General features: G+C 42.9%; 1 protein-coding gene across 1 annotated transcript in view; it reads left to right on the forward strand.

Moving 5' to 3' along the window:
* Positions 1-26,514, forward strand: part of LOC132335970 (receptor-type tyrosine-protein phosphatase T-like) — a 236,118-nt gene that overhangs the window by 128,673 nt on the left and 80,931 nt on the right. The window contains exon 2 of the mRNA XM_059863005.1: positions 2,254-2,379. Within this exon, the coding sequence (XP_059718988.1) occupies positions 2,254-2,379 (126 nt within the window). The remainder of the gene's footprint in view (positions 1-2,253; positions 2,380-26,514) is intronic.

Genomic DNA, 26,514 nt, shown 5'->3' on the forward strand with positions numbered 1-26,514 from the left:
TGTAATTTTGAACTTTTCCACCTAAATTAATTAAAAAAAATTAGGGAGACAGGAGACAGTTACACAGATAGGTGTAATCCTGCTTGTTTTGACAGCTGGGAAGGCTTCACAATGCGATAAATTAAAGGCAAGGATTATTTAAATATTATAAAATCATGACAACTCAGAAATGTTTGCAGAAGCTACTGAAACAGGCAAGTTTTCAAGGGTCATAAAATCTATTAACAGATGAAAATATGTAATATATACAAGTTTTAATTTTTTAGGGCAAGCTTGATCTCTTGAAACCTTTTTATTTTCAGCAACACAGTATTTTGGGGTGTCAGGTTCTCTATCCAACAAACCTTCCTAGAATATACTTGACTAGAAATGCTTGGTGAGGTTTTATAGAACCACTTAAAGAACCAGTTGCAGTTGGAGTGGACAGAGCAGAATTTAACAGAGTAAGGAATTGAGAAATACTAATGACATGAAATATATTTGCAATTTGTGAGGAGTACCATAGGAACTGCGATGAAGTTTGGGCTGGAATAATTTGGGTGAAAATTAAAGAAGGCTTTTATGTCTTCAGTGTTGGGTAGCCCTTTATTGCAGAGGAACACAGGTCAGTGATGTGCCAGGTGTTTATTGTGTGAGTGCAGCTGTGGAAGGAGGGAGGATTCAGGAAGATTTCTGTCTGTGCAGCTCTGGTTTGGTGTCAGTGATGCCTTGTGAGGGCTGCCCTAGAGCAGAGGCTGGACAGAGCTAAAGAATAAAGCAGGGATTTATCAAAAGGCCTCCATGGATGCACCTTGGGCAGCACCAGAGCCCAGCCAGGGCTGCACCCAAGATGAACCAAAATGGCCCCAAAATGCACGGCCGGGCACGGGGTCTCTCCCTGGGATCAGCTCTGCTCCATTTGCACCTTGCAGTTCATTGTCCCAGCCCAGCTTTAGCCCAGGCACTCCCACCCTGCTTGTTTTTCTCTCTCCAGCCCACGGGGTTTGTGCTCCTGGGCTGAGATTTGGCTCATTTGTCCTTGGTGCCCAGCTGGAGCAGGAATTGTTTTGTGCACAGAGCTCACCATCCCCTCATATGAAGCCCAGACCTACACACTAAAGCAGCACAGAAACTGAAAAATATAAAAGCTGAACCTGAGGCATCATCAGGAGCCATTGGTGCTTGGCTGGCAGAGCAAGGGAGCATTGCCCTGAGCACTGTGCAGCCCTGGTGTGTCACATGGGCCCAGCTCCTTTGGAGGACTGGGATCTGCAGAGAACAGTGATCCTTTCTTCCCTAGGAGGAAACCAGATATTTATAGACACACCTTGGGCATGATTCAAGTCCAAACTGAGTTACCCAGATCCCTGATCCAGTGGATCCAGTAGTGAAATACTTTGGCAGGCTGGGCTGGGTGCAGGTGAAGGGTGCATGAGATTGTGTTCCAGTGTAGGAACATCCTAGGGAATAAACGATGTCTGTTCCTCTGTGTGACCCAAGTTTCAAAGATCTGTACTGGAATACAACATTTCATTCCACAGTTCCTGAATTTCCCTTGATTCACAGGTGTTCAGGCAGCTGCCAATGTATTTATGAGAGTTAACTTCTTCCAAGTATTTCAGGAATTGAAGTAAAGATCTTTCAGTCAGCAGGCTGGAAGGTGTGAATGCCAGTTGACATCTGCTGCTTCTCATCCTCTTGCTCAGAAACTGCAGGGCCATGCTCAAAAGTATTGATTTGAAAAACTTTGAGGAAACTCTGTGTGTTCATGGACTACACAGAAATTTGTGTTGTTAAGTTTAGGAGATGGTTAAAGCCAGGTTAAATATAATCAAGGCTTAAAAGGAAAAAAGAAGTGAGGCCTTGCTGTAGGAACAGTGATGCTGTGCTTGTTTGTCATTTCTATTCCTCCTTCCTTTTCCTGATTTTTAAATAAATATCTTTCTTGGAGGTTCATGCAAATACTCCTGCACGGGGGAATCCTGTAGAATTGTCCTTGAAAATAACAGGTTGAAATGAAGGGGAGTGATCTTCGAAACAGTAGTGTGGATGGAAGAAAACAAGGGCTTCCAGTGGATATAAATCATGGAAATTACAAAGATATTTTTTGGACATCATCTTTGGAGCTGCATGAAAAACACTATTTAGGAAATTAGTTTTATTTATTTTTATTTCCTGTGTAAGCTTGGGTACAAAATATCTAAATAAATGGCCTACCACAAAGAGAGAGAGAGAAAATTAACCCAGGAATGTTTTCATTTTTCTTGGTTTTAGGTGGTTGCTCATTTGATGAGCACTACAGTAACTGTGGTTACAGCGTCGCCTTGGGAACCAATGGATTTACCTGGGAGCAGATCAACACCTGGGAAAAGCCAACAATGGATCCTGCTGTCCCAACTGGTGAGTGAGGGGCCTCATCAGCAGTGATGAGCTGCAGTTCTTGGAGAGAATCAGATGTTAATGCTGTGTGTGTGTGTGTGCTGGCTCTGGGAACACACAACAGCAGAGCAGGATTTTACTCTGTGGTAAAATGTCAATTTTGTGTTCAAAATATTCTGGCAAGAGAATTCATAGATGTGAGGTGGCTTTTTTGCAACATTTGCTACTGGATGCGTTTGCTGAATTGTTTCATGTTTCTTATTCTTATTTTGTTTCTCATTTAGCAGAGAGGGAATGTTTTGGATATAAAACTCTAAGGTTCAGCCAGCTTTTGGCATGTTTCTGGATGAGAGAGTTATCTGGGGAGGTTCATGTTGGACAGGCCAGAAGTAAAGCCTTGAAATGTGTGGAAATATTGGACATTGCAGTTACCATTTAGCTCTCAACTGCTGGTTTGAAATTCCAATTTTGAGAAAGACAAGAAAGTTCTAGAGAATTAGTTGTGGTAGCTAATGCTTGATTAGGCTGGGACTTGAGACAGGAGAATTTTCATATGCAAGAGAAACATTTCCAGCAGTGAGACTTACCAGAGTTTCTAATTTACTGAAATGTACTGAGTATAGTGTAGACTTCCATGTGATAGTTGGAATATTCTTAGCAGAGCTCACGGTGGTGATAATTTCCAAGTTTTGTTTTCCACTGGAAGTTACCATTAAGCTTTACATGGGAATGAATTCTCTAGCCTTAAATGCTTTGTCTACATTGAAAAAGAACTTGATTTAAGAAAACACTTTAAAGTTCACTAAAAATGCTACTTTGCCCGTGTTGGTTGCCACCTAAAATAGCAGTACAAGTCTCTTTCAGGCACACAGTGGCAAAAAGACTTCATCAGCCAGTTAAGACTTTGATTTCATTCCTAAAAAAAAGAAATATTCGTTGTGGTTAGTGCATTGCACTGTGAGAGCATGAGCTGTGTGGAAGAACAGAATATAATGTCGTTCAAGACATATTCTTATGCCTGTAATTATTGGGATAAGAGACTTGTAATTGCTGGCTGCCTGGAAGGACACGGTGAGGAGCTGGGACAGCAATAGCTCCCTGCCACAGCCACTGACAGACAGCCCAGACCCCAGTCCTGGGGGCCTGTCAGTAAAAAAACAGCTCAGGAGACACCAGCCTGGCTGGGCTTCCTCCAGCACTGAAAGCTGTGTAAGTTCTGTGGGTCCTAAATCATTTATCTTTGGTAGTTGTCCAGAATAGGAGGCTTCAGAGTGTGTCACACCTGGTACTCGTTGGTTTGGCTGTGGCATGCCCAAAGGAGTGAATTGTGGAGGCTGCAGGTTTTTGGTCCTGCCTCTAAGAGAGTATTTCATGATTCTGGGCGTTGTGTTTTAAATGATGGCAATGTTATCTCTGGGGCTCTTCAGATGTTGGTTCGTTGTTGTGTCCTTATTTTGTGTCCTTGCTAAAGACCAAGCTGGAGAGACACAGCAAATCTTTGAGTTAACTGATCCCAGAAGGGAAAATGTAGGAATTTACACAGTTTTGGTGCAGTTAAGAATCTGGAACAAATGGGAAGGTTTATATGGCTTGCACTGGATGAGTTCAATGCTTTGATAACTCCAAATGTCCAAGTTAACCCTTCCTAGCCTCCTTTGGAGGTGTATTGTCATCTGAAATGCCCTGGAACCATGGAGGGGTCAGCAGAAATCCCAGAGCTGGGAAAGGCCTCTGAGGTTATTGACTCCAACCATTATCCCATCCCCAAACCATGCTCCCACATCTCTGTTTTATGGCCACATGTGCCACATCTCCTCATTTTATGAATTCTTCCAGGGCCCTGGGCAGCTGTTCCAGTGCTTGACAGCCCTTCCAACAAAGAAATTTTCCTAATGTCCAATCTAAACAACAAAAGACAAGCAACAGCCTGGAATGGCATGATTTAAAAAAAAAACCAAAAGCAACAAAACTACCCAAAAAGCCCCAACCTCAAACAAACCACTCCATATGCACAAAAAACCCCCCCTGCCAACCCCAGAACATCACAGTGTAGTTTCTCCAAATACTTGTGGTTTCCCCCTTTCCTTGCTATCTGGTACAATGAAAAAAAAATATCTAGAGATACTCCTGCCGCTGCAAATTTAATAAAGGTTAGACCTGAAACAAAAAATGCAGAAAATTTCATTGAAGTTAAAAGGCAAAGGTAAAGCAGCCATCAAGGGGGAATGTGCTGATAAAGAAATACTGTGAAAGAAGTCTTGAAAGAGCACGAGGAGAATTGAGTCAGTTCCTGATGTGACTGATTGATGTCACAGGACTGTTCACACAGAACAAAGGGCAAAATCAGATGGAAGATCATGGACCACAGCAAATGTGTGCAGAAGGGCCTGGTGTAACAAACCCCAGGGTTTCAGGAGCTGTCCCAGTCGTGCTAACCTTGGAGCAAATTGCAGAGTTCAGTCAGACCCCCTGAAGCTGGTGAGACTTGTGGAGCTATTATTGAGAGTCTGTTGCTGGCTAGAATTGTGCTGTTTGTGTTGGTTACTCCTTGAAAAGCTGTTTGGTGGGAATAAAAGCTGTTTACTTAATATTCCTGTGGAGGCAAAGCCAGGTGGCCGAAGTGAAGAACAGCATGTTCCACTCCTACAGGCAGGGACATCTTTAAAGCTGGAGTCCTAGAACATGTGATGATTGACTTCTCATTCCATTGCACTTCTCCACAGCAACTGAGAGAAGCAGGGTGTAAATCTGCTGAGCTGCAGGGTGTAAGAGGTGGTAACAAAGAGGTGTTCACCCCAGAGGCACGACAGAGCACAGGCAGTGGTGGCAGGAGTGCCAGCAGGGCTCTGGGGGACAGTAATGCAGGTTTTTATGTTGGGACTCTATTTTAAACACTGCCTTACTTTTATAGCTGGAAATAGGTTAAAATTGTACATTGTAGAAGTGGTGAAAACAAAAAAGGGAGCAGGAATGAGGTTGGTTCAATGACCCTGAGTCAGCCTGCAGTGCTGGAAGCATGGCCAACCCCCAGCTGCTCAGCCCTTTCCTCTGGAAAACGTTTTGGCTTTCCCAAGTACCAGCAGATCCCTTTGAATTCAACCAAACCACAGAACTGTGTCCTCCTGAATACTAATGATGCTGTCTAGCACTTTTTAAAGTCCTTTTCACTGCTAGATCTCAGAGTGCTCTTCAAAGGAGGTCAGTACCATGAATGAGAGCCCGAGTCCCCAGAGCTGTGTAATTCTCTGCTGACACACTGCTGCAAAGGTCTCTGCCCAGGGATGTCATTCTGGTCTTTATTTTTTTAATTAAAATGTCAAAAAAAGAAAAAAAAAAGCCAATTAAACTGCTCCATTAGCAATGTAGAAGTTTGTAGGCAATTTGTTTTACTCCGTTGCCAGCAAATAAAGTGTTTCCCATGAATTCTGTGATTAATTCCTTAGGGCTAGAAACAGTGTTAATTGGGGGATTAAGAACCAGATGTTTGTTGTTCTGAATAAACGTTTCAAAAAGGCAGAACACATGAATCGTAGGTATCCAACCCCCAGATTTCAGTGGGACTTGGGTTCCACCTCCTTGCACAATAGCAGGAGTGATTATAACAAAATATTCTCTAACAGATGGGTGTTTACTTAAGCCTGAATACCCTCAGTGATGAGTATTCTGCAGCTTTGGGGCTGTTTGTTCCACTGCTTGAATTGTAGAGGTTCTCAAACCTTCATTTTCCTTTCTGTGGCTTCAACTCTTTTTTTTGTTTTTTCCATTTTTGAATAGGGAAAATAATCAGTTGTTGCTCTTATAACCTCTCCTATATAGTAGTATGCAGTTAAATCTTTATTCTGCAGGAATGTGAACCAGTCCTTTTAACCTTTGTTAATTGTCTTGTTTCCTTCCCTGTGCCTTCAGTAATTATTTTCTCACCTTTTGGGGGTATTTGTCTGAAGTTGTGTTGCCAAGCAAGGATTCAGCACTCTGCATGGCAGTGCTGGAAGGCACAAGACCAACCAAGCCAGTCTGGGATCCTGTGAGAGCAGGACTTGGGCTCTTTTGTGGGTCTTCTTTGAGGCAGATGCTTGGTTAGAACAACAAAGAAATATGTTTATATCAACTAGGCAAAAGTACTGCTCTTATTCACTGTGTCACCACTTTGCAGCATGGGACCTGGCTGCTCTGGCAGCAGTTGCAAGAATAATATTAATAATGAAAGTATTTAACATTTAAAGTTCAAAGTATTTTACTATCATTTGCTAATTAACTCCAATGGAGACTTAACCAGGGCTGACTAGACTGAAGTAATTACTTTAATTGTATTAAATATGATTCTATTTGAATGCAAAGGCATCATGGCTTGTGCATTTGTGCAGCTGCAATTTTGCTGCTGGATTTTAATCCCACCTTTACTTTGTGAAATTTTCCTGTTCCAGCTTAGCAGATAAATAATCAGCACACAGAGGCTGAATTTCTGGCCCCATCTGCCTGACTGCTCCCTTGCTTTCATCTCTGTAGCACCTGGAGCAAGTGCTACTTTGCTTTCACAGAAATAAACAATAATTCTTCCAAAAGAAATGGAGTATGTGTGTATATAAACGTAGATCTGCATCTCTGAGTGCTCCACTGTTTTCCAGCTGGGCATTGTCTAGGAAACAGAGTGTGGGTATGAAGAATGTATGGATTAGCAAAATGTTTGGAATAATGATAATATTCAGAATGACATCACTTGTAGGTTATCAAGTGAGTGCAAATGGCCTCACTTTGCATCCTGATTCCACAAAACATCTTCTGCAAAGAGCAACAGGACCTGTTATTGTTGAAGGGTGGTTTTGTGATAGAAATTGGTGCATTTTTACCTCCCATGGAGTAATTTAGGTTGGAAAAGCCCTCTAGGATCATCAAGTCCAACCCTTATCCCAGCACTGCCAAGGCCACCACTAAAGCATGGTCCTGAGCATTCCATGACACATTTTTGAATGTTTCCAGGGATGATGATTCTACTGCTGCCCTGGGTGGCCTGTTCCAATATCTGACCACCATTCCATGACACATTTTTGAATGTTTCCAGGGATGATGATTCTACTGCTGCCCTGGGCGGCCTGTTCTGATATCTGACCACCCTTTTGGTGAAGAAATGTTTCCTGAGAACTGATCTAAACCTCTGTCTAAGTGGTGGGTGTTTTGAGATGGTATTTTCAGGCCCAAATGAGTTCTGGGTGTGGCCGTAGAGAGCCTGCATCCTGTGTCCCTGTGGGTGAGCCCAGCTCAGAGCTGTCCAGGGTGTGCAGGGCATCACCTCCCCTGGATGTGATGGATCCCCCACCATGGCACCACCTCACTGAGAAATCACAGCAGAATCTCTGTCTTTCCTCTTGCAGCAGAGATGAGGGATGGGGGACCCTTCCCACACCTAAATGAGTCTGTTCCTTTGTTCCAGGAGCTGGAGGAGTCTCTGAGCTTCTCACTGGAAGAACAGAAGGGTCATCATCATTAGTGTTGCTCTGTGAAATACTCATTTAGCAGGCAAGCATGGAGATATATCCAGGAATTCCAGATGGCCAAATTCCACTTGGGCTGCCCTGAACTGAGTGAGGTTTTATGGGATTCTAACAGGCCAAATGCTTTCCTGTGTCACCTTTGTCTTTTTGTGAGGGGCACCATGGAGTTAGAGCAGGAATGGATAATTATCCAACAGCTTTCCTTCTGGAAGGTGATAACCCACACTGGATGGGCAGGATGCTTTCATTCTCTTCAGGAGGTGGGAGATGTGAAGCTTCTGCTGACCTCCAGAAAGGCCAGAGACCCTCTGTGCATAGGTCAGGCATTTGTCTCTTCTCCCTGCAGGCCAGAATGGTGCCAGCAGGAATTAGACTCAACACTTGTAAATCTGAAAGGCGAGGCAGTAAAATTAACATTTCCCCCTGTCTGAGTGTATTAATTCTTGCTTACAAGAAAATACAAAAAGAAACTTGTTAAAGGAATAAATTAAAATTCATCTGTGTATATGATGAATCATGATTCAGTTTTGTCTGAGAGGGAGAAAAAAAATTGGCTCAGCTGCCTGTATATTTTTTTTTCCCTCCAAAAATATTTTATGCAGGGGAAATCACTAAGAATGAGTCAAATATGTTTCTCCCCACTCTTTCACTTTCATACAAGTAAATAGATTAGTCTGTGGCTCTTTAATGAGCTCCAAGTAATTTCTCAGCTGTTAGGGTCTAAAGAGAAAGGGATCTCTGAAAAGTTTCTCCAATGCCTTTTTATTTTGCTATTTACCCTGCAGCCTCCTGTCTGTGCTTTGGGATTTTTTTCTTGTAGTTGTAAATAATTCTTCCCCATTTCCAGAATTCCATCCGTGCTTGATGCTAACCTGAGTTTTTTTGGGATTGACTGCAGGTGTTGGGTTTATTTTAGTGGCTGTGCATGCCAATGTTGAGGTTCCCAGAAAAGTGCACACGTTTAACTTATTCATGAATGCAGCTTTGGGAGGAATGTAACCTTGCAAGCAACAAGAGAGAGTTTTTTCTGTCCTTCCAGCCTCCAATTGCTCTGTTTTTTCTCTCTCCAAGCCTGAAGCCACCCCTCAAATTCATTCTGTGATGCTGCTCACAGCCCAGCACCAGGATTTGGGTGTCTCTTGGAGGAATATGTTGTTTCCCATATGTTTTCACTACCTTGTGTTAGGTCTGGGCTGTCAGTAACTAAATCCCACCTGTGAACATGTAGAAAATCTTGCTTATTCAGCAATGAAGACCATGACCATGAACTGATTTCAGACAGGTAGCAATTTAAATCCATGAGTTTTAAGAGTGATTCTTACCAAATATTTGCTCTGTCTCGTGTTCCTGTGTTCTAACACCCAGTAAAACCTTTCCTTTGGGATGGGGTGTACTGCTTTTGGATGAAATAGAAACAGTGGGGAGTCGACTGTTTGACCTAAGTCTGTGGGGAAATTGCAGACCTTTAAGTCTATCACACTTAGCTGACTAAGGACTTGCTTTTAATGATGTAAAAAGTAGATTTCATTAAGAACATTTACCTCTCTAGAAGATTTTTGCTGAGAGGAAGTTACATCCCATGTTTTAATTCTGGGTCATTCCCATTGTAAAGGTGAGAGAGAATTTCTCCTCATGTGCTGTTGTCAGAGGTCAGCAGAACCACTTAGAGGGAGGAGGAGTTTTGGTGCTGAAATCAAGATCAGCAAGGATGTGCAGCCTTCAGTGAGCTCACAGGGTAGAAAGAAATGATACCAAAGAACAGAATGGCTTCTAGGAAGTGTTTTAATAACCCTGAAGGGATTGCTGTCTGCTGGAGCACACACAGTTCTGCACCTTGATGTGCTAAATGGTACATTTGAGCTGTTGTCAGTCTCTTTCTGAGCCTTTCCTGCCAGAGCTTCCCCAAACAGAGCTGTTGGAGTGTCAGGACCTTTCCATTATCACCATTAGTGGGATCATGGCACTGCCACAACATGACTCAGCATCACCCTGGGAGGAAGGACAAGCAAAAGCTGCTGGTGAACTTGTCCCTCCTGCATGGTTTCAGCACAGAAACATTAATTTCTCTCAGCACCTGTTGGCTCTAGCAGGAGCTGATGCCTCTCAGCATCTGAGCACACAGCCTGTATTTTCTGTAATGTGTTATTTGGAGCTCTGGTAGGACATGCTGTCCAGATGCCAACGTGTTAAAACTGGCTTTTGTTTGAGGGAATTTTATAACCACACCAGTGGAAAAATATTTCTCATGAACACCTTCAAAATCTTCAGGAGATGGGAAATAGAAGAAAGAGAGGTTTTTTCCACAGAGATGAAATTTAATATAAGTTCTATTGAAATAAATGTGGTTGCAGGAGTAAACAAGGTGCATATGTAGAATGAGGGATGGAAAAGTCTTTCTGACAAAAATTAAAAACTAAAATTGATAAATGTGAAGTCAGTGGATATTAAGGAAGAAGCAAAGCAGTGAGTAAAGAGGAGCAGAAGTTTGAGGAGGAAGAGATAAATTTGAGTGCTTTTGAAGGAACTGATTAGGGATATTGCAGGTCTAGTGAGGGCTGAGATTTGTAACAACATTTGAAGAGTGAATTTTTGAGTAGACAGGATTCTGCCTTTTGGGTTTTTTCCTCCTCTCAAACTGTGAACCTGCTCTGCATTGGGTATTTTTCCTTTTTTCTGCAAGGTTTGTGAACAGCCTAGAGATGGACAGGTCTAACAGGAAAGAAGTTCCCAAAGAAGAGTGACCTGAGAACCTGCATGGGGCAGGGTCAGACAGACCAGATTTGAAAGAGGGAAGGAGGAGGCCATGAATGAACAGACAAATACTGACAGATGAGGATTTACAAAAGGAAGTTTTGGGGAAATCAGAGGCAAAATTACTCCTCAGCATGATCCAAGAAAGCAACTGAGGCTTAAGTAGGGATTCAAGGCAGAGGGTGAGCAAAATACAGGAAGGGTAGGAAGTATCACTAAGGCTGTTGCTCAGCCCTTCTGAGCCCTGGGAGCTCTGAGGGAATTTTCAGCTTTTTGGAGCTGTTTAACATAGAGTCAGTGGAATTCTCCTGACATCCCTTAAATTTGGTGGGAGCTGGGTGTAATCTCTCAGAGGGACTCTGCTGCAGTGCATTGTCTGGCTAATGCACTTCCCCCCCCATCATTTGTCTCTTTTGCCCAGTGAACTCTCTTCTTTCTTGCTTTTTCCTTTAGTTTGTTGCTTCTGTCACCAACCACCACACCTCTTAACAGACTCCCAGCACCTGAGTACAAAGCTATGGAAGAACATCCAAGATTGCAGTGTTAAGAATTGTTTAACTAATGCAGTTTCTTTACCACAAGCCCTATTCAGTGTACAGTAAACCAACTGTAAGTCTTTCTGCCAGCTTCCAAATAAACAGGATGGAGACTCATAATGAGCAGATTTTCAGATGCTTTACTATTTAATTAGAAGGATACAGATTGTTTGATGGAATGATAATAACCTCTGATCACTGGTTCCAATGAGAACTGTTGCTATTGAGAACTTGTGGGGGAAAGAGTTCATTTTTCATGCTTAGGAAATATTAGCATTTGCTATTGCCAGTATCAGATATTTAGTGTGTGTAATTTGGCACACGAAAAATGCTGGCTTTTAAAAGTCTTTTCCAAAAGTCATTTATATATGTACAAAAGCTAGTTGATAGCAACAATATTAATATATCCTCATGGAGGAAAAAAATAATGTAAGCTTCTCCTACACAGGCAATCCAACCTCCTCCATGTCATTCACCTCCTTTAGAAGGGACTGGAAACTGTTGTGCTTGTGTTCCTTTGAGATGTAAAGTTGTTATATTACAAATTATCACTTGTTTTCAGTATTGACTAGATAAATAAATGCAATTATGTTTATCAATGTTGAAAATTAAGCAACAGAAAGCAATTGTGTGTGTTTGAGGATCTTTTCAAATGAAAAGCTGTATTCACTGAATTCTCATCGGCTCTTTTTCTCCCTGACATGTTTCATGATGTGAGCTCTCAATTGAATGAACAGCTGCAGTAAAAATGGCACCAGCCAAGTCACAGGGAATTCACAGGAAATTGAGATGTTCCAGGCTTCAACATAAGCCACTTGGGCCCTCATTTACCTTGAGAAATGCTTGGCTTTTCCTTAGTAAAATGTCTATAAACATCGAAAGGTGCCAAGCCCTTTGGGTAAACCTCGTATGGCTAGGACAAAGACACTTTGCTGGGTGGGTTTGTCTGTCTTAGGGTGGAAAAAGCTCTTCCTCAGGTCTTCTACTTTGGATTTACTTACAGTGCATGCATGAGGGAGTAATATGAAAGAAATGCCAGTGTTGATGAGAAGGATGCAGTAAGGAAAGCAGAATAAGAAACCCTCATCACAGCTCAGGTGTCTAAGAACCTCCTTGATTAATCTCATTCTTGTAAAACAAGACCACCCTTCATGCTGGAGATCTGAACCCATCCCTTAGATCTTTGGAAATGCCTTGTAGGGATGCTGGCAGAGTCAGGATGCTTTGTCCCAGCTTCCCACCCTGGCCCACACAGCAAAGGTGGCAGCACGAGGAAAGCACCAGCTTGGAGGCAGCAAGTGGCTCAGTGTCCTCAGAGCCATGAAACAGCAGAGCTGTTTCTGATTAATCTTAAATGCTTTAGAACAAATGTTTTATGTCCTCAAAGTTTATGCAGTGCTTCCATTTTTTGATTTACTTCTGTGCCACTCTTGTTTAACAGTAAAGCTTTAAGCAGTGAGATGAACACTGTGGGATAACAGTTCCTGATGCCTCCTCAAGAGTCAGTCTGCCCCATAAATGAACCCACCATTCATAAGCATAAACCCTTCAAAATCTTCCTTTCCCTCCATCCCTCTTGTTTTCCATGTATATGAGACTTGCATTTCTTTTTTTCCTGCAATACCATCTTCATCTTCTAAGTTCCTCTAGTAATGGCACTGAAGATCAAGCTGTGAAGAAATCTGGCAATAAACCCCAAATCACCTTCTCCATCAACGCCAGCCTAATAGGAGATAATCAAAGTATTAAAAACAAACAAACAAGCTATAGGCTAAATTAACTTCTTGCTAAATTTGTTGCAGTCTAGGGTGACTGAGTGAAGATGTGCCATGGATATTGCTGTGCTTTCTCCTGGCCAGTTTTACTACTCCATCTGTCCACAGCAGAAGATTCTCTTTGCCTGTTTCAGTTTTATAGGTCTGAGCTGTTTAGCAGTACAGTTATGGGAATATTCAAAGGAGGAATCATAACCAGAGAGAAGTGGTTTAGCTTAGTTCTCATTAGCTGTTCATCTAGAACAGATTGCCTAGGATGGACTTCTGGAGTGTGTCTGATTGCTGCAGCATGGTGACTTAATGGGGAGAGGTTTTTATCAGCTTAAGTGAGCCTGTGCCAACTGACCTCCCAGCTTGGTGTGCAGTGAACGAGATCTAGAAACTATGGTTTCAGTCTAGGATCTCGTTTGTGTGTCCTCCTTTGAACTTGACTTGCTGTTGTGTATTTGTTTGGTTTGAATTTGCCATCTGACATTGCTGATCTGAGCTAAACCTCCACCATCCATCCATAAACATTTGTTGTTCTTCAGTCCAGCTTTCTAGGCCAAAAAATCCTGCTCCCTACATGTTTCCTTCTGTTTCCTTATGCTCTAAGCCTTTCTTCTGATGTAACATTCCTGTTCCTAATCCTGTTGTTTCTAGAAACTAGGTTTTACTCCTTTACCCAGGAGTGTTTTTACATAGCAACAAACCAAGAAGGTTTCAAGCCTCACTACTGCAGCTCTTATTAAACCATCAGGGCCAGGTTGGATGGGGCTTGGAGCAGCCTGGTCTGGTGGAAGGTGTCCCTGTCCATGGCAGGGGGTGGATTAAGATGAGCTTTAAGGTTCCTTCCAACCCAAACCATTCTGTGATTCTGTGATTTCTGCATGTCTCAATTCCCAAGACTTTGTGTCCATTACCTTTCCCCCTCTGTTCCCTTCTTTGCCTTCCTCCCTCAGGATCTGCCACTCGCAGCCTCAAGCCTGGGGAGAGACAAATCTGCAAAACTCTCTTCCAGCTCACCAGGGGAACAGCACAACCCCACTCCTGCAGCAGAGCTGAACTGGTGCAGAGAGCATTTCTCAGCCTTGTAGCCTTAAAGTGAGAGACAGGATTTCAAAAGCTAATTTGCTTGTTTTCCTAGCGCGATCTTAATTCTACAAGGGAGAGAAGATGATCTAATCTAATTTAATTTTGCTCTTTGAGGAGAAGGGAGATCACTTGGCCAGCTGCTGCTCTGAGCAAACAGGAGCGTGCAGGCTACAAGATAAGCTTTGAACTTTATCAAGTCTCTTGGCAGTATATGCTAATGTGTGCTGTTGGGAGAGTTCTGAAACTTTCGCCTCTGATTGTATTAATTAGTTTGCTGCTCTAAATGAGCCGTATCTCCCTCTAAAATAAGGAGTGTTACACATCAGGCTTTCCCTTTCCCTGATGCTTTAGTGTTTGGGCAGAGTGGACATAATTTCAAAATCAGGCCGAGCCCATGTCCTCACAGCACTGCTGCTGTTTTGATTTCTTTTTGAAACTTGAGGCATAATCTAATCAAGCTGTTCATTTATTACAAGAGGGAAAAGCATGGTCTCCAATCCTGTGTTTGAAGAGGAAGACTTTTCCTCCCCAAGCATTGTAACTTTTCAAACCCGAGGTAAGGAAGCACCTCAGAGCTTCTGTGGTCATTTTGTCTAGACAGTGACAAACTCCTTCAAAAAACCAACCCACTGTGATTTAAAGGTTCTCAAAGTCAATGCTGTCTCTGAAGTGGATTTGTTGCATTCTTAAAGCTGTGGTTTCTAGATGAGTTAAATTTACCAGCATGTTTAGGTATGTTTCCATGTCCATCACTTTTACAACAGCCTGACACCTCCCACCAGCTGGCAGTGCCCCAGACCCTCCAAACCTTCCACTGACTGGGGACTGCCACCTCTGCTTCCACCCCTGCTCTGCATTCCCAGCATGAGCTCTGGCTTCCTGTGAAATCCACAGGGCTCTATCACAAGGGGCAGAGTGCTGGCAGGTGTGTGTTTCAGACAGGTACAGTAATAGAGAAGTCATAAATGCTTTGGAAAAAAATTGGAGTTTTGTTGTGATGATCATCTTAGCTCTTCTTGCTGATGAGCTCATCGAGGTAATTAGCAGTGCCCTGACTCTGATCCTGTATGTCCCAGTATTGTCCCAGGCTGTTTGACAGAGCCATCCCTGTCTTCAGGAAAATAAAACTAACCAGGGGTTCAGTTCCAGGGCTTCTCAATTTTCAGGCTTTCTTGGTGGTACAGCAGAAGTCCATGACTGTTCAAGAGAAGTCAGGGTTCCAGTGCATGGGAGACTTCTCTGCAGCCTGGATAACCTGGGCTGAGAACCAACACCCTGTGAGGTGACACAGAGTGACACAGAGCCCCAAAACTGCTCAGCCAGCCTGGGAGGTCCTGCCTGTCTGAAGCTGGTGACTCCAGCCTGTCTCACCCCCTGCATTCCAGAGGTTCTCCTGTCAGCATGCTCATTTTTACAGCTTTGCTGTCTGTTAGGACTGAAAGCTGAACTTTCTCTTCATTGTATCATCTTAAAGATGATATAATTGCCTCATGCGTGTGGTTTAAGTGAAATAATTGACTTTTTCATGGCTTTTTGTGAGCAAGCACAGGTCCAGCCTACAGCTTCACAGCCAGGCTTGCCTGTTGCTACCCTTGATACACCAAATGCCTGCAGGTTCTTTGTGCTTAGACCCCTCAGCCACCTCTCTAAGCAAAGAGATCTAAACATTTGGCTAAAATCTCACTTTTGGCTCAAAGATAAATGTGAACTGTTCAGAAATCCATTTGGACCAAGGCACAGCTCTGTGAGAGCCTTTCCAACACAGGTAATACACTCCTATCAGCTATCTCTTTAGATTTCTTTTTCCATTTGTCTGAGAAAGACTTAAGGAGTAGATGAATCACCAACATCCTTCTTGTGAAATAGTGCTCATAGCTTCCATAATAATGGTAAAACTTCATCTCAAGTCCTTCATAAAGACTTCCCTCAGTCTCCACATTATTGTGGAAAAAGAGAGGGTACTGATGTTTCTATCTGAAATTAACTCTGCTCAAATTGCAGAGAACCCAGTGATTTTCCCTTAGTTTTAGTTACAGGAATGTGACCAACAGTAGGGGTTTTTTAGGCAGCCTAAAAACTCTGCCTGCCTTTTTATTTCTTTTCTTTTTTTTAGCTCATGAGATAGCAGACTTAATACTCCCACCTGCTTTTCCTGAATACTTTTTCATTATTCCAAAAGCAAAGGCAATAAGCATTATCTCACTCAATGATAGTTATATTTAAAGCTTTCTTAAACTGAGGTCAGATAAAAAACATGAGCAGCACAAGCTGGGGTTGTGAATGTACATTGCAGAGCCTGGATAGGATTCAGTGGGTTGTGCAAATTTTCTACAAGGACAAATTTTTTATTCTGTGCATTTGATATGTGTATTCACATAACTCTACTTGAACTTAAAGAAAGTGATAAAACCCTTCAAACTTCAGCTTGGATGGGGCTTGGAGAGCCTGGGGTAGTGGAAGGTGTCTCTGCCCACGGCAGGGGATGGAACAAGATGAATTTTAAGATTCCTTCCAACCCAAACCATTCTGTGATTCTATAAAGAATTAAGTTTATTCAATATTCTATTTAATAGGGGGGTTTGGGTAGTACTGAGGCATTTTCATTCTGTTTGTAGATATTTATTCCTGGAGACTGGCTGGCTGTGCAGGTGTCTCCTTGCTAGAGGGGAGGGATGGAGCCCTTCCTCTCTGTCCCTCTCTCTGCCAGGTGCTTGGAGCAAGGCTGAGCACCTTCTCCACCTCTGTCCAGGTGTGTTCCTGCAGTGGGATGGGCCTGTCAAATGTGTGCCCCATTTGCTATTAAATGGGGTTTTTTTTCATTATCTCATCCTCCAGCCTGTGATCCAAACACACAACCTGCATTTCCCCCTGCTTATTTACATCCCTGTAACTAATAATGCTTTCACAAACCAATTATGCTTTCCCAAACTGATTATGCTTTTACAAATACATGCATCATCACTGATTGTCTCTAATTGAAAGTTTGCTGCAAAGACTCCATTATCCAGGCCAGTGTAACAATTTCTGTTGGGTTTGTCCTGCTTAGCTGGGGTTGCTGAGGCAGTGCTGTGCTGCCCTCTGCACTGATTTCATTCCAGCGAAATCAGGAAATCCCTGCACACAAATAAAAACTTCTGCATCCTTTCATGTCAGCAGAGCTACAGCTGTGCCAAGAGAGGGCAAGGGCTCAGGTGCATAGGTGAAAGCTGAAGGTTTGGATACCATCTCTACTAATTAGTTCAGGCGTGTAAGATAATTCCGCTAATTTTTGGTTAGTTAAAAGTAAGTGGAGGATGGTGCAGAAGGGAAGGAAATTATTTCAGCTTCAGTTAACACACAGTTAAAACTACCTTTTCCAGCCTTTCCACTGCAGACTTACTTGAGAATATTAACAGTTCAAAGTACTTAGCTCTAAAAATCTCATAATGAACATTAGAATTTTTTTTATTTCAGGATACTGGTCTAACTGCAGCAGCAGTTCAATCAACCTTGCAGTAGTGCAATCTTATTGAATTTCTGCCAGGAATGTAAATGAGAAGCCATTCCTCTTTAAAAGGTTCAGCTAATATAATTAATTGCATTCATTTTCAAGGTGATGTCTTGCTTGTTTGGGCCAGTGAGCAGTGGGGATAAAAAAAAAATGGAAATTTCATCAGTGATTACAAAAGAGATAGTGATTTACTAATTGCCTTTCACCTTTTCCTGACAGTTGGTATCTCTTACCAATCTGCCTCCAGCCACTGGAAGCTGTTCTGTGGTGAGAGATGAGGATAAATACACTGTGAAGAACTCTTTAGTGGTGAATTTGTTTTTCCTTCATGGGGAACTACATTTGTCTCCTGTGCTTTGTAGCAAGTGCAGCCATTTAGCCTGTGACCCCTGTGCTTTAGGTTAAAACGTGTTCCAGCAGAGAGCATTGTACTTTGGAACAATCCTCCTTTGCAGGGTGCTGTGGGCCTTGTTTCCAGCTCCAGAAACATAAAATAAAGAGTGATTTACATCAGTTCACTAAGGTGCCACGGGGTGCTGCAGATGCTGCCCACTTCCTCATATTGCTGCCTTGTCAAAACTCAGTCTCCCACAAATGTCTCAGGTTCTGTGTTGCTGAAATGGCTCCCCAGGTGTCAGAAAGTCTCTTTTTTCCCAGCCCCATGACCAAAGAAGAAGTTGAGATTCCTCAGCTCTGCTTTTCAAGGTTGTTTATTTTCTCTTATCTCTCACATTCTGTCTCTGCCCTGCTGAGATCTGTCCAGCAGGTCAGGCTGTGGCACAGTCCCTGCCCTTGGGCTGGTGTTGGCTTTTTATACTAAGAACTACGTGTACTTTATTTACAATAATTTTCCAATGCCTATCACCTGTGTTAGACAGTCTGTCTCTGCTCTAAACCAATCCAGAAGTGTCACCATCCCAGCAGAAGATGGAGGACAAGAAGGAGAAGGACAGGACACACCCAGATTCCTCCATCTTGCCTCTTGAACCCCCATTCTAAAACCCCAAAATTCTACTTTTTCACCCTGTGACAAATTCACTATCATTCTACTCAAACTCTTGTGGCTTGTAACTCCTCACACAAAGTTGGTAATTGTTTCCATGGACTAAAATGGAAGGCACAGGTGTCTTTGACTCCATGCCAAGGTCCCTGAGCCCCTGCCAGTGTCTCAAGTCCTCCAGGACAGCCAGAGGAATCTCCTGGGTTCTGACAAAATGAAAAGCCCAAAATCAGATTTCACAGCCTGGTGGGGGTGCTGGATATCAAGCAGGGCAGCAGCTCAGCTGCTGGGATCACTCCTGTCCCTTGGTTTCCTGGCTGCTGTGCAGTGCCAGTGTGCAGTGACCTGTGCTGGGGCAAGGTAAGAGCTGCTGACAGGTGTGGAGAAACAGATGTTTTTCTTGCAATCCACGGTTCTAGAGTGATGTGCATTTAAGGAAACATTGCTCTTATATGAATATAAATACAGCTGGATCTCCCCTGCCCCAGTTCAAGGCTGGGAATCTGGCTTAGCTTTTACCAGAAAAAAGTTAAAAAGGAAAAGCTTCAGAGAACCCTGAGAACAGACATGGTAGCACATTGAGGAAACTGTTAAAAGCTATTTAAGCCTTTGATGCAAAATACATTTATACTCCTGACAGTTTCACTTCTTACTCTTCCATTTAAATGTCAGATCTTTCATATCTACAGGAAATCACAGTGATATGGCTCAGGGAACCACCTGCACGAGAAGAAGAGCACCAGAGTTCCATTTGAATCCCACCTGTGTGAGGAAAGGCAGGAGCCATCCACACAGGCTTTGCCAGTGCTGTGGGGCTCAGGGGCTCTGTGGTTCCCAGTTCTAGACAGCAGGATGAGAGGGGACACTCCCAGGAGTTTCTTTATTTCAGACCAAAGGGAAGCCATGGGATGCTCCAGCAAATCCTCTGTTGCTGAAGGAGAACTGGAGAAACCTTGAGTCAAGGTTCAGGGCTGTCAGGTGTGCCCAAATCCATTTGTCTCCTAACAGAAACAGAGCTTCTGTGGCAAAACTGTCTGTGAGCAACGTTTCAAAACAGTTTTAACTCCCCTCATCTGCTCTTAATTTGCAGTTGCAATTTAGACAGATTAAAAAGTATCAATTAGAATTTAGGAAGGTTTTCCCAATCTCTTTTGCTATTACTTATTTGTTTTGTTAAAAGCAGGATTAGAGCTTGTTCCAGCCCAGAGGTTGGCCAGTGTAAGGTTTGGGAGTTGCAGATAAATGGGATTTTGTGGGTCAGGTGGCTGCAGCTGTGCCATGAATGAGGGCAGTGGTTCCTGCAGCCTCCCTGGGCTGCACTCTGGTCCAGCCCTGCTGGCAGCATGCAGAGAGCTCATTAAATCAATCTGTGGAGTGAGATCTGTTTGACTCCGTTTCATTTCCTATTGAATGCAGATGGGATCAGGGAGGTGCCTCCTCTGACAAATCTCTGGGCTGTGCTGGGGTGCCTTGGGGCACTTCCAAGGTTCACTTGCCCATGGAAAAGGTGCCAACTTTGACCCCAGTGAACTGGCAGAACCAAACCCATCAGCCTGTGGATCCAGTGAGGCCGAGCCCCTGCTGGTGCCAGCAGATTCCCATTCCAGGGCTTTAACAAACCACAACTGGAGCCTCCAAAAACCATCAGCAGATAAACAGAGACTATCAGAAGCTGAACAAACACTGAGGGGTTGGACAGCATGGTGAAAAAGATCACAAACAATGTTTGCTGCTTCACTGAGGCTTAAGTAATTCCCCCGTAGCCAGTTCTGTTTGGAAATGCATAAATAAATACTTTGTACTGAAAGAATAGCTGCTTCTCTAGGAAAAACAAGCTGACAGTTGTTCTTGGGTTTTATTCCGAAAATACTTTTGTTCTGGGCAAAATCAATGCAAAAGAGCAGACAAACCTGGAAGTAACAAAAGCAACAAGGTGGTAAAGGCCTGCCTCTCCTATGGCTGTGAATGCAATATCATTCTGTGACTTTTCCTCGTGGCTTTGCACTTATCCTGGAGTACTTTGCCTGCTGGTTCTGGTGTAAATTTCCTTTGTTTACTCCTGGTTTATCTTCCTGAGGGTAAAGCAGGGCAGGGAGGAGTGAAATGGAGTTCTCCTGCTGCCTGTGCAGGATCCCTGTCCCTGCAGGTACAGGTTGTGCATTGCCCATGTAGCCTCAAATGATGGCAGAAACCTTAAAATACTTGAGGCACTCATTGAACTCCGAATTCAGCATTTGCTCCTTTCCACCCCAGCAGTTGTTGCTGGCATTCCAAGCCCCTGGGCCCAGTTGAGTTAACTGTGGTGGCCATCACCCAGTTGTTCTTCTTTCCTGCCTAAATGAGATGTCTCCCCTGAAAATAACACAAGTCTGGCATGCAGGTGGCACAGCTTTCAAATGGTAAACCAGACAGCAATTATCCTGACTTAGTCACTCATTTGCAATACCCCCAAGTTTTGGAGTTGGATTTTTTATTTTTTTTTAAAGCAGTTGTGGTTGCTGTTTGATATTTAAAGGCTTGTTTGCTTTTAACTGGTTGCTAAAGTCATGGACTGCTCTCATACATGGGAAAGGCAGTGAGATGCTCCCAGGCCAGACCTGTGGCACAGAGGGACAGGAGGAACCAAGCTGGAGACTCTCACCTGTTCCCACTCAGAAAATCAGCATTAGTTCCATTTAAATGCTGCATTTGCCATGTATCATATTTCTTTTTTTTTTTTTTTTGGAGCTTTCTTTAAAAAATTGCCTTTAAAGCTGTAACTTAGAATACAAAACAAGGCACGAAACCCTCCAAAAAACTGATTTAACTTCAAGTTATTGAGCCTGAAGAGCCTCTTTGCTCTGGAAATGCCCATCAGAAAGCTTTGGTCCCTCTCCCTCCTCCTGACAGGAGAGACAGTTCTCCAGGTAGATGTGAAGATGCAGAACGACTTTATTTTCATTTTACAGGATTTTAAAACAAAATAACTTTGCATCAATTAGAAGAACAATGTGGATTTTTAAAAATTGAATACTGATTTCAGAAATTTAGAAATGGGGTGATATTGTATAATTTCTGTGTAAGAAAGGAAATGATCTCACCTGGAAAGGGGAAATGTAGGAGAACTTTGCTGCCTCCACAGAATCATTCTGCCTCTTGTAGCTGCTCTTTGATCAGTGTGGAGGGTGGGCTGCAAAGTGGAAAAGAAGTGGTCAGGATTGTTTAGTTTCAGTACCTTCAGGAAGATTGTTTCCAGTCTGTAAAACACATGGGTACTTCTCATACCTTCTGTTTTGTAAATTCAGTTTATGGTTCGTGTCCTGGCACAACCCCTAAGAATCCAGTTGGATTGAGTAGTCAGTGGAAATAAAAAGTGGATTATAACTTGTGAAGAAGGGATAAAAGAATAATGAGTGTGATCTAAAGTAGAAGAAGGGATTGCACCATCCTCCAGAATTAAGGATGACGTTTGTATACATTAAATAAACTAAGGAGACATATTTATCAAGGGAATCTATCAAGGATCCAAAATCTGTGTTTGAGCTGGCCTTAAGTACCTATTATATCCCTTTATGAGGTAGTAAATTGTCAAAATAAAAACTCCTAGAAGTGGCCTGTGGACTTTCTTACAGGAATGAGTGGGAAGTCTATAGCAAGATGTTGAAAATACAAAGTTTAGGGTTTGTATAAAGGTTATTTATAATCAAAGGAATAAAAAAAGTAATAGAATTTGTTCTAGCCCAGGGGTTAAGACAACCTTTGGTTTGGGAGTTGTAAGAAAACATAAGGCAATGAAGCTGTAAAAGCTGAAGAGAAGGGGAATATAAATAATCATACAGTTGAAAGAGAAAAACAAGGCAACAATAGAAAAAAGGGTTTTAAAGGCTAGGGCTGATGCTTTTAATGCATAGCTCAGCAGCATTAAATGCCCAATAAAAAGCAAACAAGTTCTGGACTGAATGAGCAGAGTGAGGGAAAATTGCAGCTGCTGGGGGGGTGGAGCTCCCCTCTCGTGGAAGGGCTGCTCCAAAAGAGATCAGGGCACAGCCAAGGCCAGACTGGGCTGGTCTGGGGTCCTGAGGATGCAACAGGACTATGGGACACTTGAGAAACTGGAGTTTATTAGCCCTTGGTAAGACAGAGGTGGAAAAGGATTAATGGGGGCTCCTTGGTGGATAAAGGTGTTGTTGTGCTGGGAATAAAATGGGAGATGCTCCAGGAATGTCTGAGCTGGTGAGGCCAAGGCACTGAGAACTGGTGAGAGCAAGGGATTGATCAGCATTCCTTGGAATAAAGAGAAGTACACCAGAGGCTTTCAGGGAGAAGAGTGGGATAAAGGCTCTGAGGACTTCTAAAACACATAACTCAGTGGGAGGAGGGAAAGGGAAGCAGCTTTCCACCAGATTTTCTTTGCAAGAGTGTTCTATGCATCCAGACTCTTAGCATGCTGTTGGAGTAGTGCTGGAGAGTGGAGATTATTGAGCTCACGTGGCTACTGGGATCAGTGCTGAAAAGTGAAAGAAGAGGGGAGAGATGCTCTGAAAATTGGGCATTGCTGAGATTTAGCTGTTAAAATGGACCTTCCCCAAAGTGTGTGCCAGTGCTAGAGGTGTAGCATTCTGACATGAATTTATTTCAGTAGATGTGGCATCACCTATTGTACTGCTGTGGTTTTCTAGTCTCTTATCTCTTGGATTGACTGCTTTAATTATACATTAATCATCCATTTAGACTGCAGTCATAGCCAAAACAGTGTGTTTGTACATTCTGTGTTTTCCAAACGTGACATTTGGCCAGGCTCTGTGTTTTTCCAGTGGACAAGTATTTCATGGATTTTCTCTGCTAGTTTTAAGAGACATTCTGTTTATTAGTTTGTCTAGCTGCTTATTGTTTATATGTCAAAATTTTCAACACTTCACTTGTACTGATGATGTTTTTCTGGCTGTGAAGATGTTGCTTTGTCCTGAAGGAATGATTGTTGTTTGTCTTGGTGGATAAGAGTTAACTTCAGTATCTTCATAAACAGTAAATATAACAAAGCCATAAATATTGATTCTTTTATTAAAGAAACATTTAGGTTTTTTACTCTGTTTTTAAACTAGCTCTTGCAGGCAAAAAGGAAACATTTAAGCATTATTTTGGTTCATAAAACTGTAAACTTTCCCAGAAGGTGGGCTTCAGGTTCCTGGGTTGATTTTGACATCTGTACACAAGAATGAAATTACTGCAAAATAAAATTGTCTGGTAATATTTGAAAGCAGAGAAAAACCAGCCCTGTCTATGACCCTGTTCTTTGGTTGCTGGCAATGGGAATCCTTTTCCATCTCTTTGTCCTGCCTCATCCATGTCTGACTGGATATTTTTGCAATTCCCATGAAGTATCTCCAGTGGCAAGCAGACCGTGGCAACACTTCTCATAGGAAGTTGACTTTCCTTTGAGAAAACATTGTACATTATCCAGCACTTTCTTTATTGGATTAGCTGTATCTCTTTGGGAGATTGTTTTACTGAAGGAAATTAAATAATTTCCTGTATCAGGTGATTTTTTTCTCAATGTTATTTACAAATGGCTGCTGTTACCTGGAGCTGTGGAGTTAGAAGAGAGTAGAAGAGGCTCAGTTTGGAGAAGTCTCTTTGCCTTGCAGTGTGTTTCCAGCTGGCCTCCAAAGAGTGTTGTGAGGAGTAACCTGCAGCCTGGTCCCTTGCAGACCTTGTTTCCATGGGCTGTTTCCTCTTCCAGTAAGGGATCCCCTTGGGAAAGGTGGAGATGGTCACCCAGAAACTCTTGGTCATCAGTACAGAGCTGGCTTGGGTGGCTTCTGGTGAAATCCAGGGTAATATTTGAGCCTCTGAGATATTTTTTAAGGAAGAGATGGGTTCTTCACTGTCTCAGGACAATCCTAGCACAAACTTTGCCACATCTATCTGGCATTTGAGGTTTACCCCTTGGGAGAAGATCTTGGATCCCAGTAGCAACTGAGGAATTGCAATTGAGAAACATCAAAGATCTGTGCTGATTTTATGATCTTTGCAAATAACCAAATCACCATTGTCTCCTCGTGCCCAACTAAAGCTAAATGGACCTTTAGGGGCTTTTCTGTCTGGTTTTTGGGGTTTTTATGTGGCATTTCTCTTTCCCATTCCCACATGGTGGACTGAGTTCATCTCTTACCTCTCTCATCTTTCCTGGAGCTTGGCCAGTTTGCAGTAGTTGAGGATTTAATTTTTTTTCTTGAAGGTCTCTCTATCAATTGCAGTTGTTTTCTCAGGGTGGGGAAGTATCTTTTCCCATTCTGCAACCTGTCTTTCTCATTCATGGTGCTTTTCAAGTCATAGTATCTTAGCACATTCCAAATGTCACAAAGGATTTGAATAACTTCAACATATGGTGTGGATCAGCTGTGAATTCCACTACAAACACCAGGAGCAGAAAGCAAACTGCATGAGAGAGGCAAGGCAGAAAGCAAATTAGGTGGGGAAAAAATAAAAGATGTGGAATTAGTGGAACAATGAGATGAATCATACACTCATTTAAAATATTTGGGTAAAATAATGTGCTTCAAATCCAAGGAGAAATTACTGGCTCATCTCATCTATGCCCATATTTATTTAATGTTTTCTGCCTACTTGTAATATCCTTTTAAAAATAATTATCTCCCACATTTGGCATAATTTTAAGTATTGACAGAAATGGGGACTTGCAATTTAAAAGTAAATGCCTTTATTAATTAAGATCCAGAGATGAGCCAGCTTGAACTCGTTTGTGGTCACACAGGGTCTGTAGACAACTCATGAAGGAAGGAGCATTTCCTTTCATGGCCCCAAAAAACCCCATGAAACACAAATTATTTATCAAGATCACCAAGGTCAGAGGGTGACCTGCTACTTAATGGTGTTTTGTGGGAATTTTTTCTTTTTCTTGCAGTCATTTCCAGTTGATGAAGTGCTCCATTATGCATTAGTGTACAGTGAGTATATATATATATATATATATATATATAAATGCTGTGTGTATATATAGTCTTTGCACACTCATGAATAAAATATACATGTGTACAGATATATACAGGCATTTTCTGCTGAGAAGGATGGAACAGGCAGGATTATATTAATGAATTTCCATGTAGGCTGTTCTGAATTCCACTTTTCCTGTTGACTCTGTGGCAGTGGGTGACTCCAGCCTCCCTCAAGTGACCTGGTGTGATTGACTCTCCAGAATCTCCAGTGGCACCCTGCAGGGTTCAGCTGTGCATTCCCAGGCTGCCCCAGTCTTGGCACATGGCTGGATGCCTTTCCAGAGCTGCTGTTTTAAACACAAATTTCTATATCCCAAAATATAAAAAAAAGCAGCTGCAGTGCCCTGGAATAGCATTGAGACAATTTGTGGAGGTAACTTGTAGGAGGTTAATTCTCCTCCACTTCTAACTGAAGTCAGAATCACAGAATGGTGTGGGTTGGAAGGGACTTTAAGCTCATCTCATTCCACTCCCTGCCATGGCAGGGACACCTTCCACTGTCCCAGGGTGCCCCAAGCCCTGTCCAGCCTGGCCTTGGGCAGTGCCAGGGATCCAGGGGCAGCCCCAGCTGCTCTGGGCACCCTGTGCCAGGGCCTCAGCACCCTCACAGAAAATTTATTTTTCCTGATATCCAATCTAACCCTGCCTTCTGTCGATTTGAAGCCATTCCCTCTTGTCCTGTCACTTCAGGCTCTTGTTAACAGTCTCCACCTTCCTTCAGGTGCTGGAAAGCCACAATGGGGTCACCCTGAAGCCTTTTCTTGTCCAGGTGAGCAATGCCAGCTGTGCCAGCCTTTCCTCCCAGCAGAGCTGCTCCATCCCTCTGATCCCCCTGGTGCCTCCCCTGGGCTCTCTCCACAGCTCCAGCTCCTCCCTGTGCTGGGCCAGGGCTGGGGCAGCTCTGCAGGTGGGAAATCACCTGTTGGGGCAGAGGGGCAGGATCCCCCGTCTCCTGCTGCCCTTGCTGGGGCTTAGCCCAGGACAAGCTTTCTTCCTTTTAAAATTCCTTCTTGCAGCACATTCTGCATTCATATGTGAGAGACAAA

Source organism: Haemorhous mexicanus, chromosome 18 (assembly GCF_027477595.1).
Source record: "Haemorhous mexicanus isolate bHaeMex1 chromosome 18, bHaeMex1.pri, whole genome shotgun sequence".
Classification (NCBI taxonomy): domain Eukaryota; kingdom Metazoa; phylum Chordata; class Aves; order Passeriformes; family Fringillidae; genus Haemorhous; species Haemorhous mexicanus.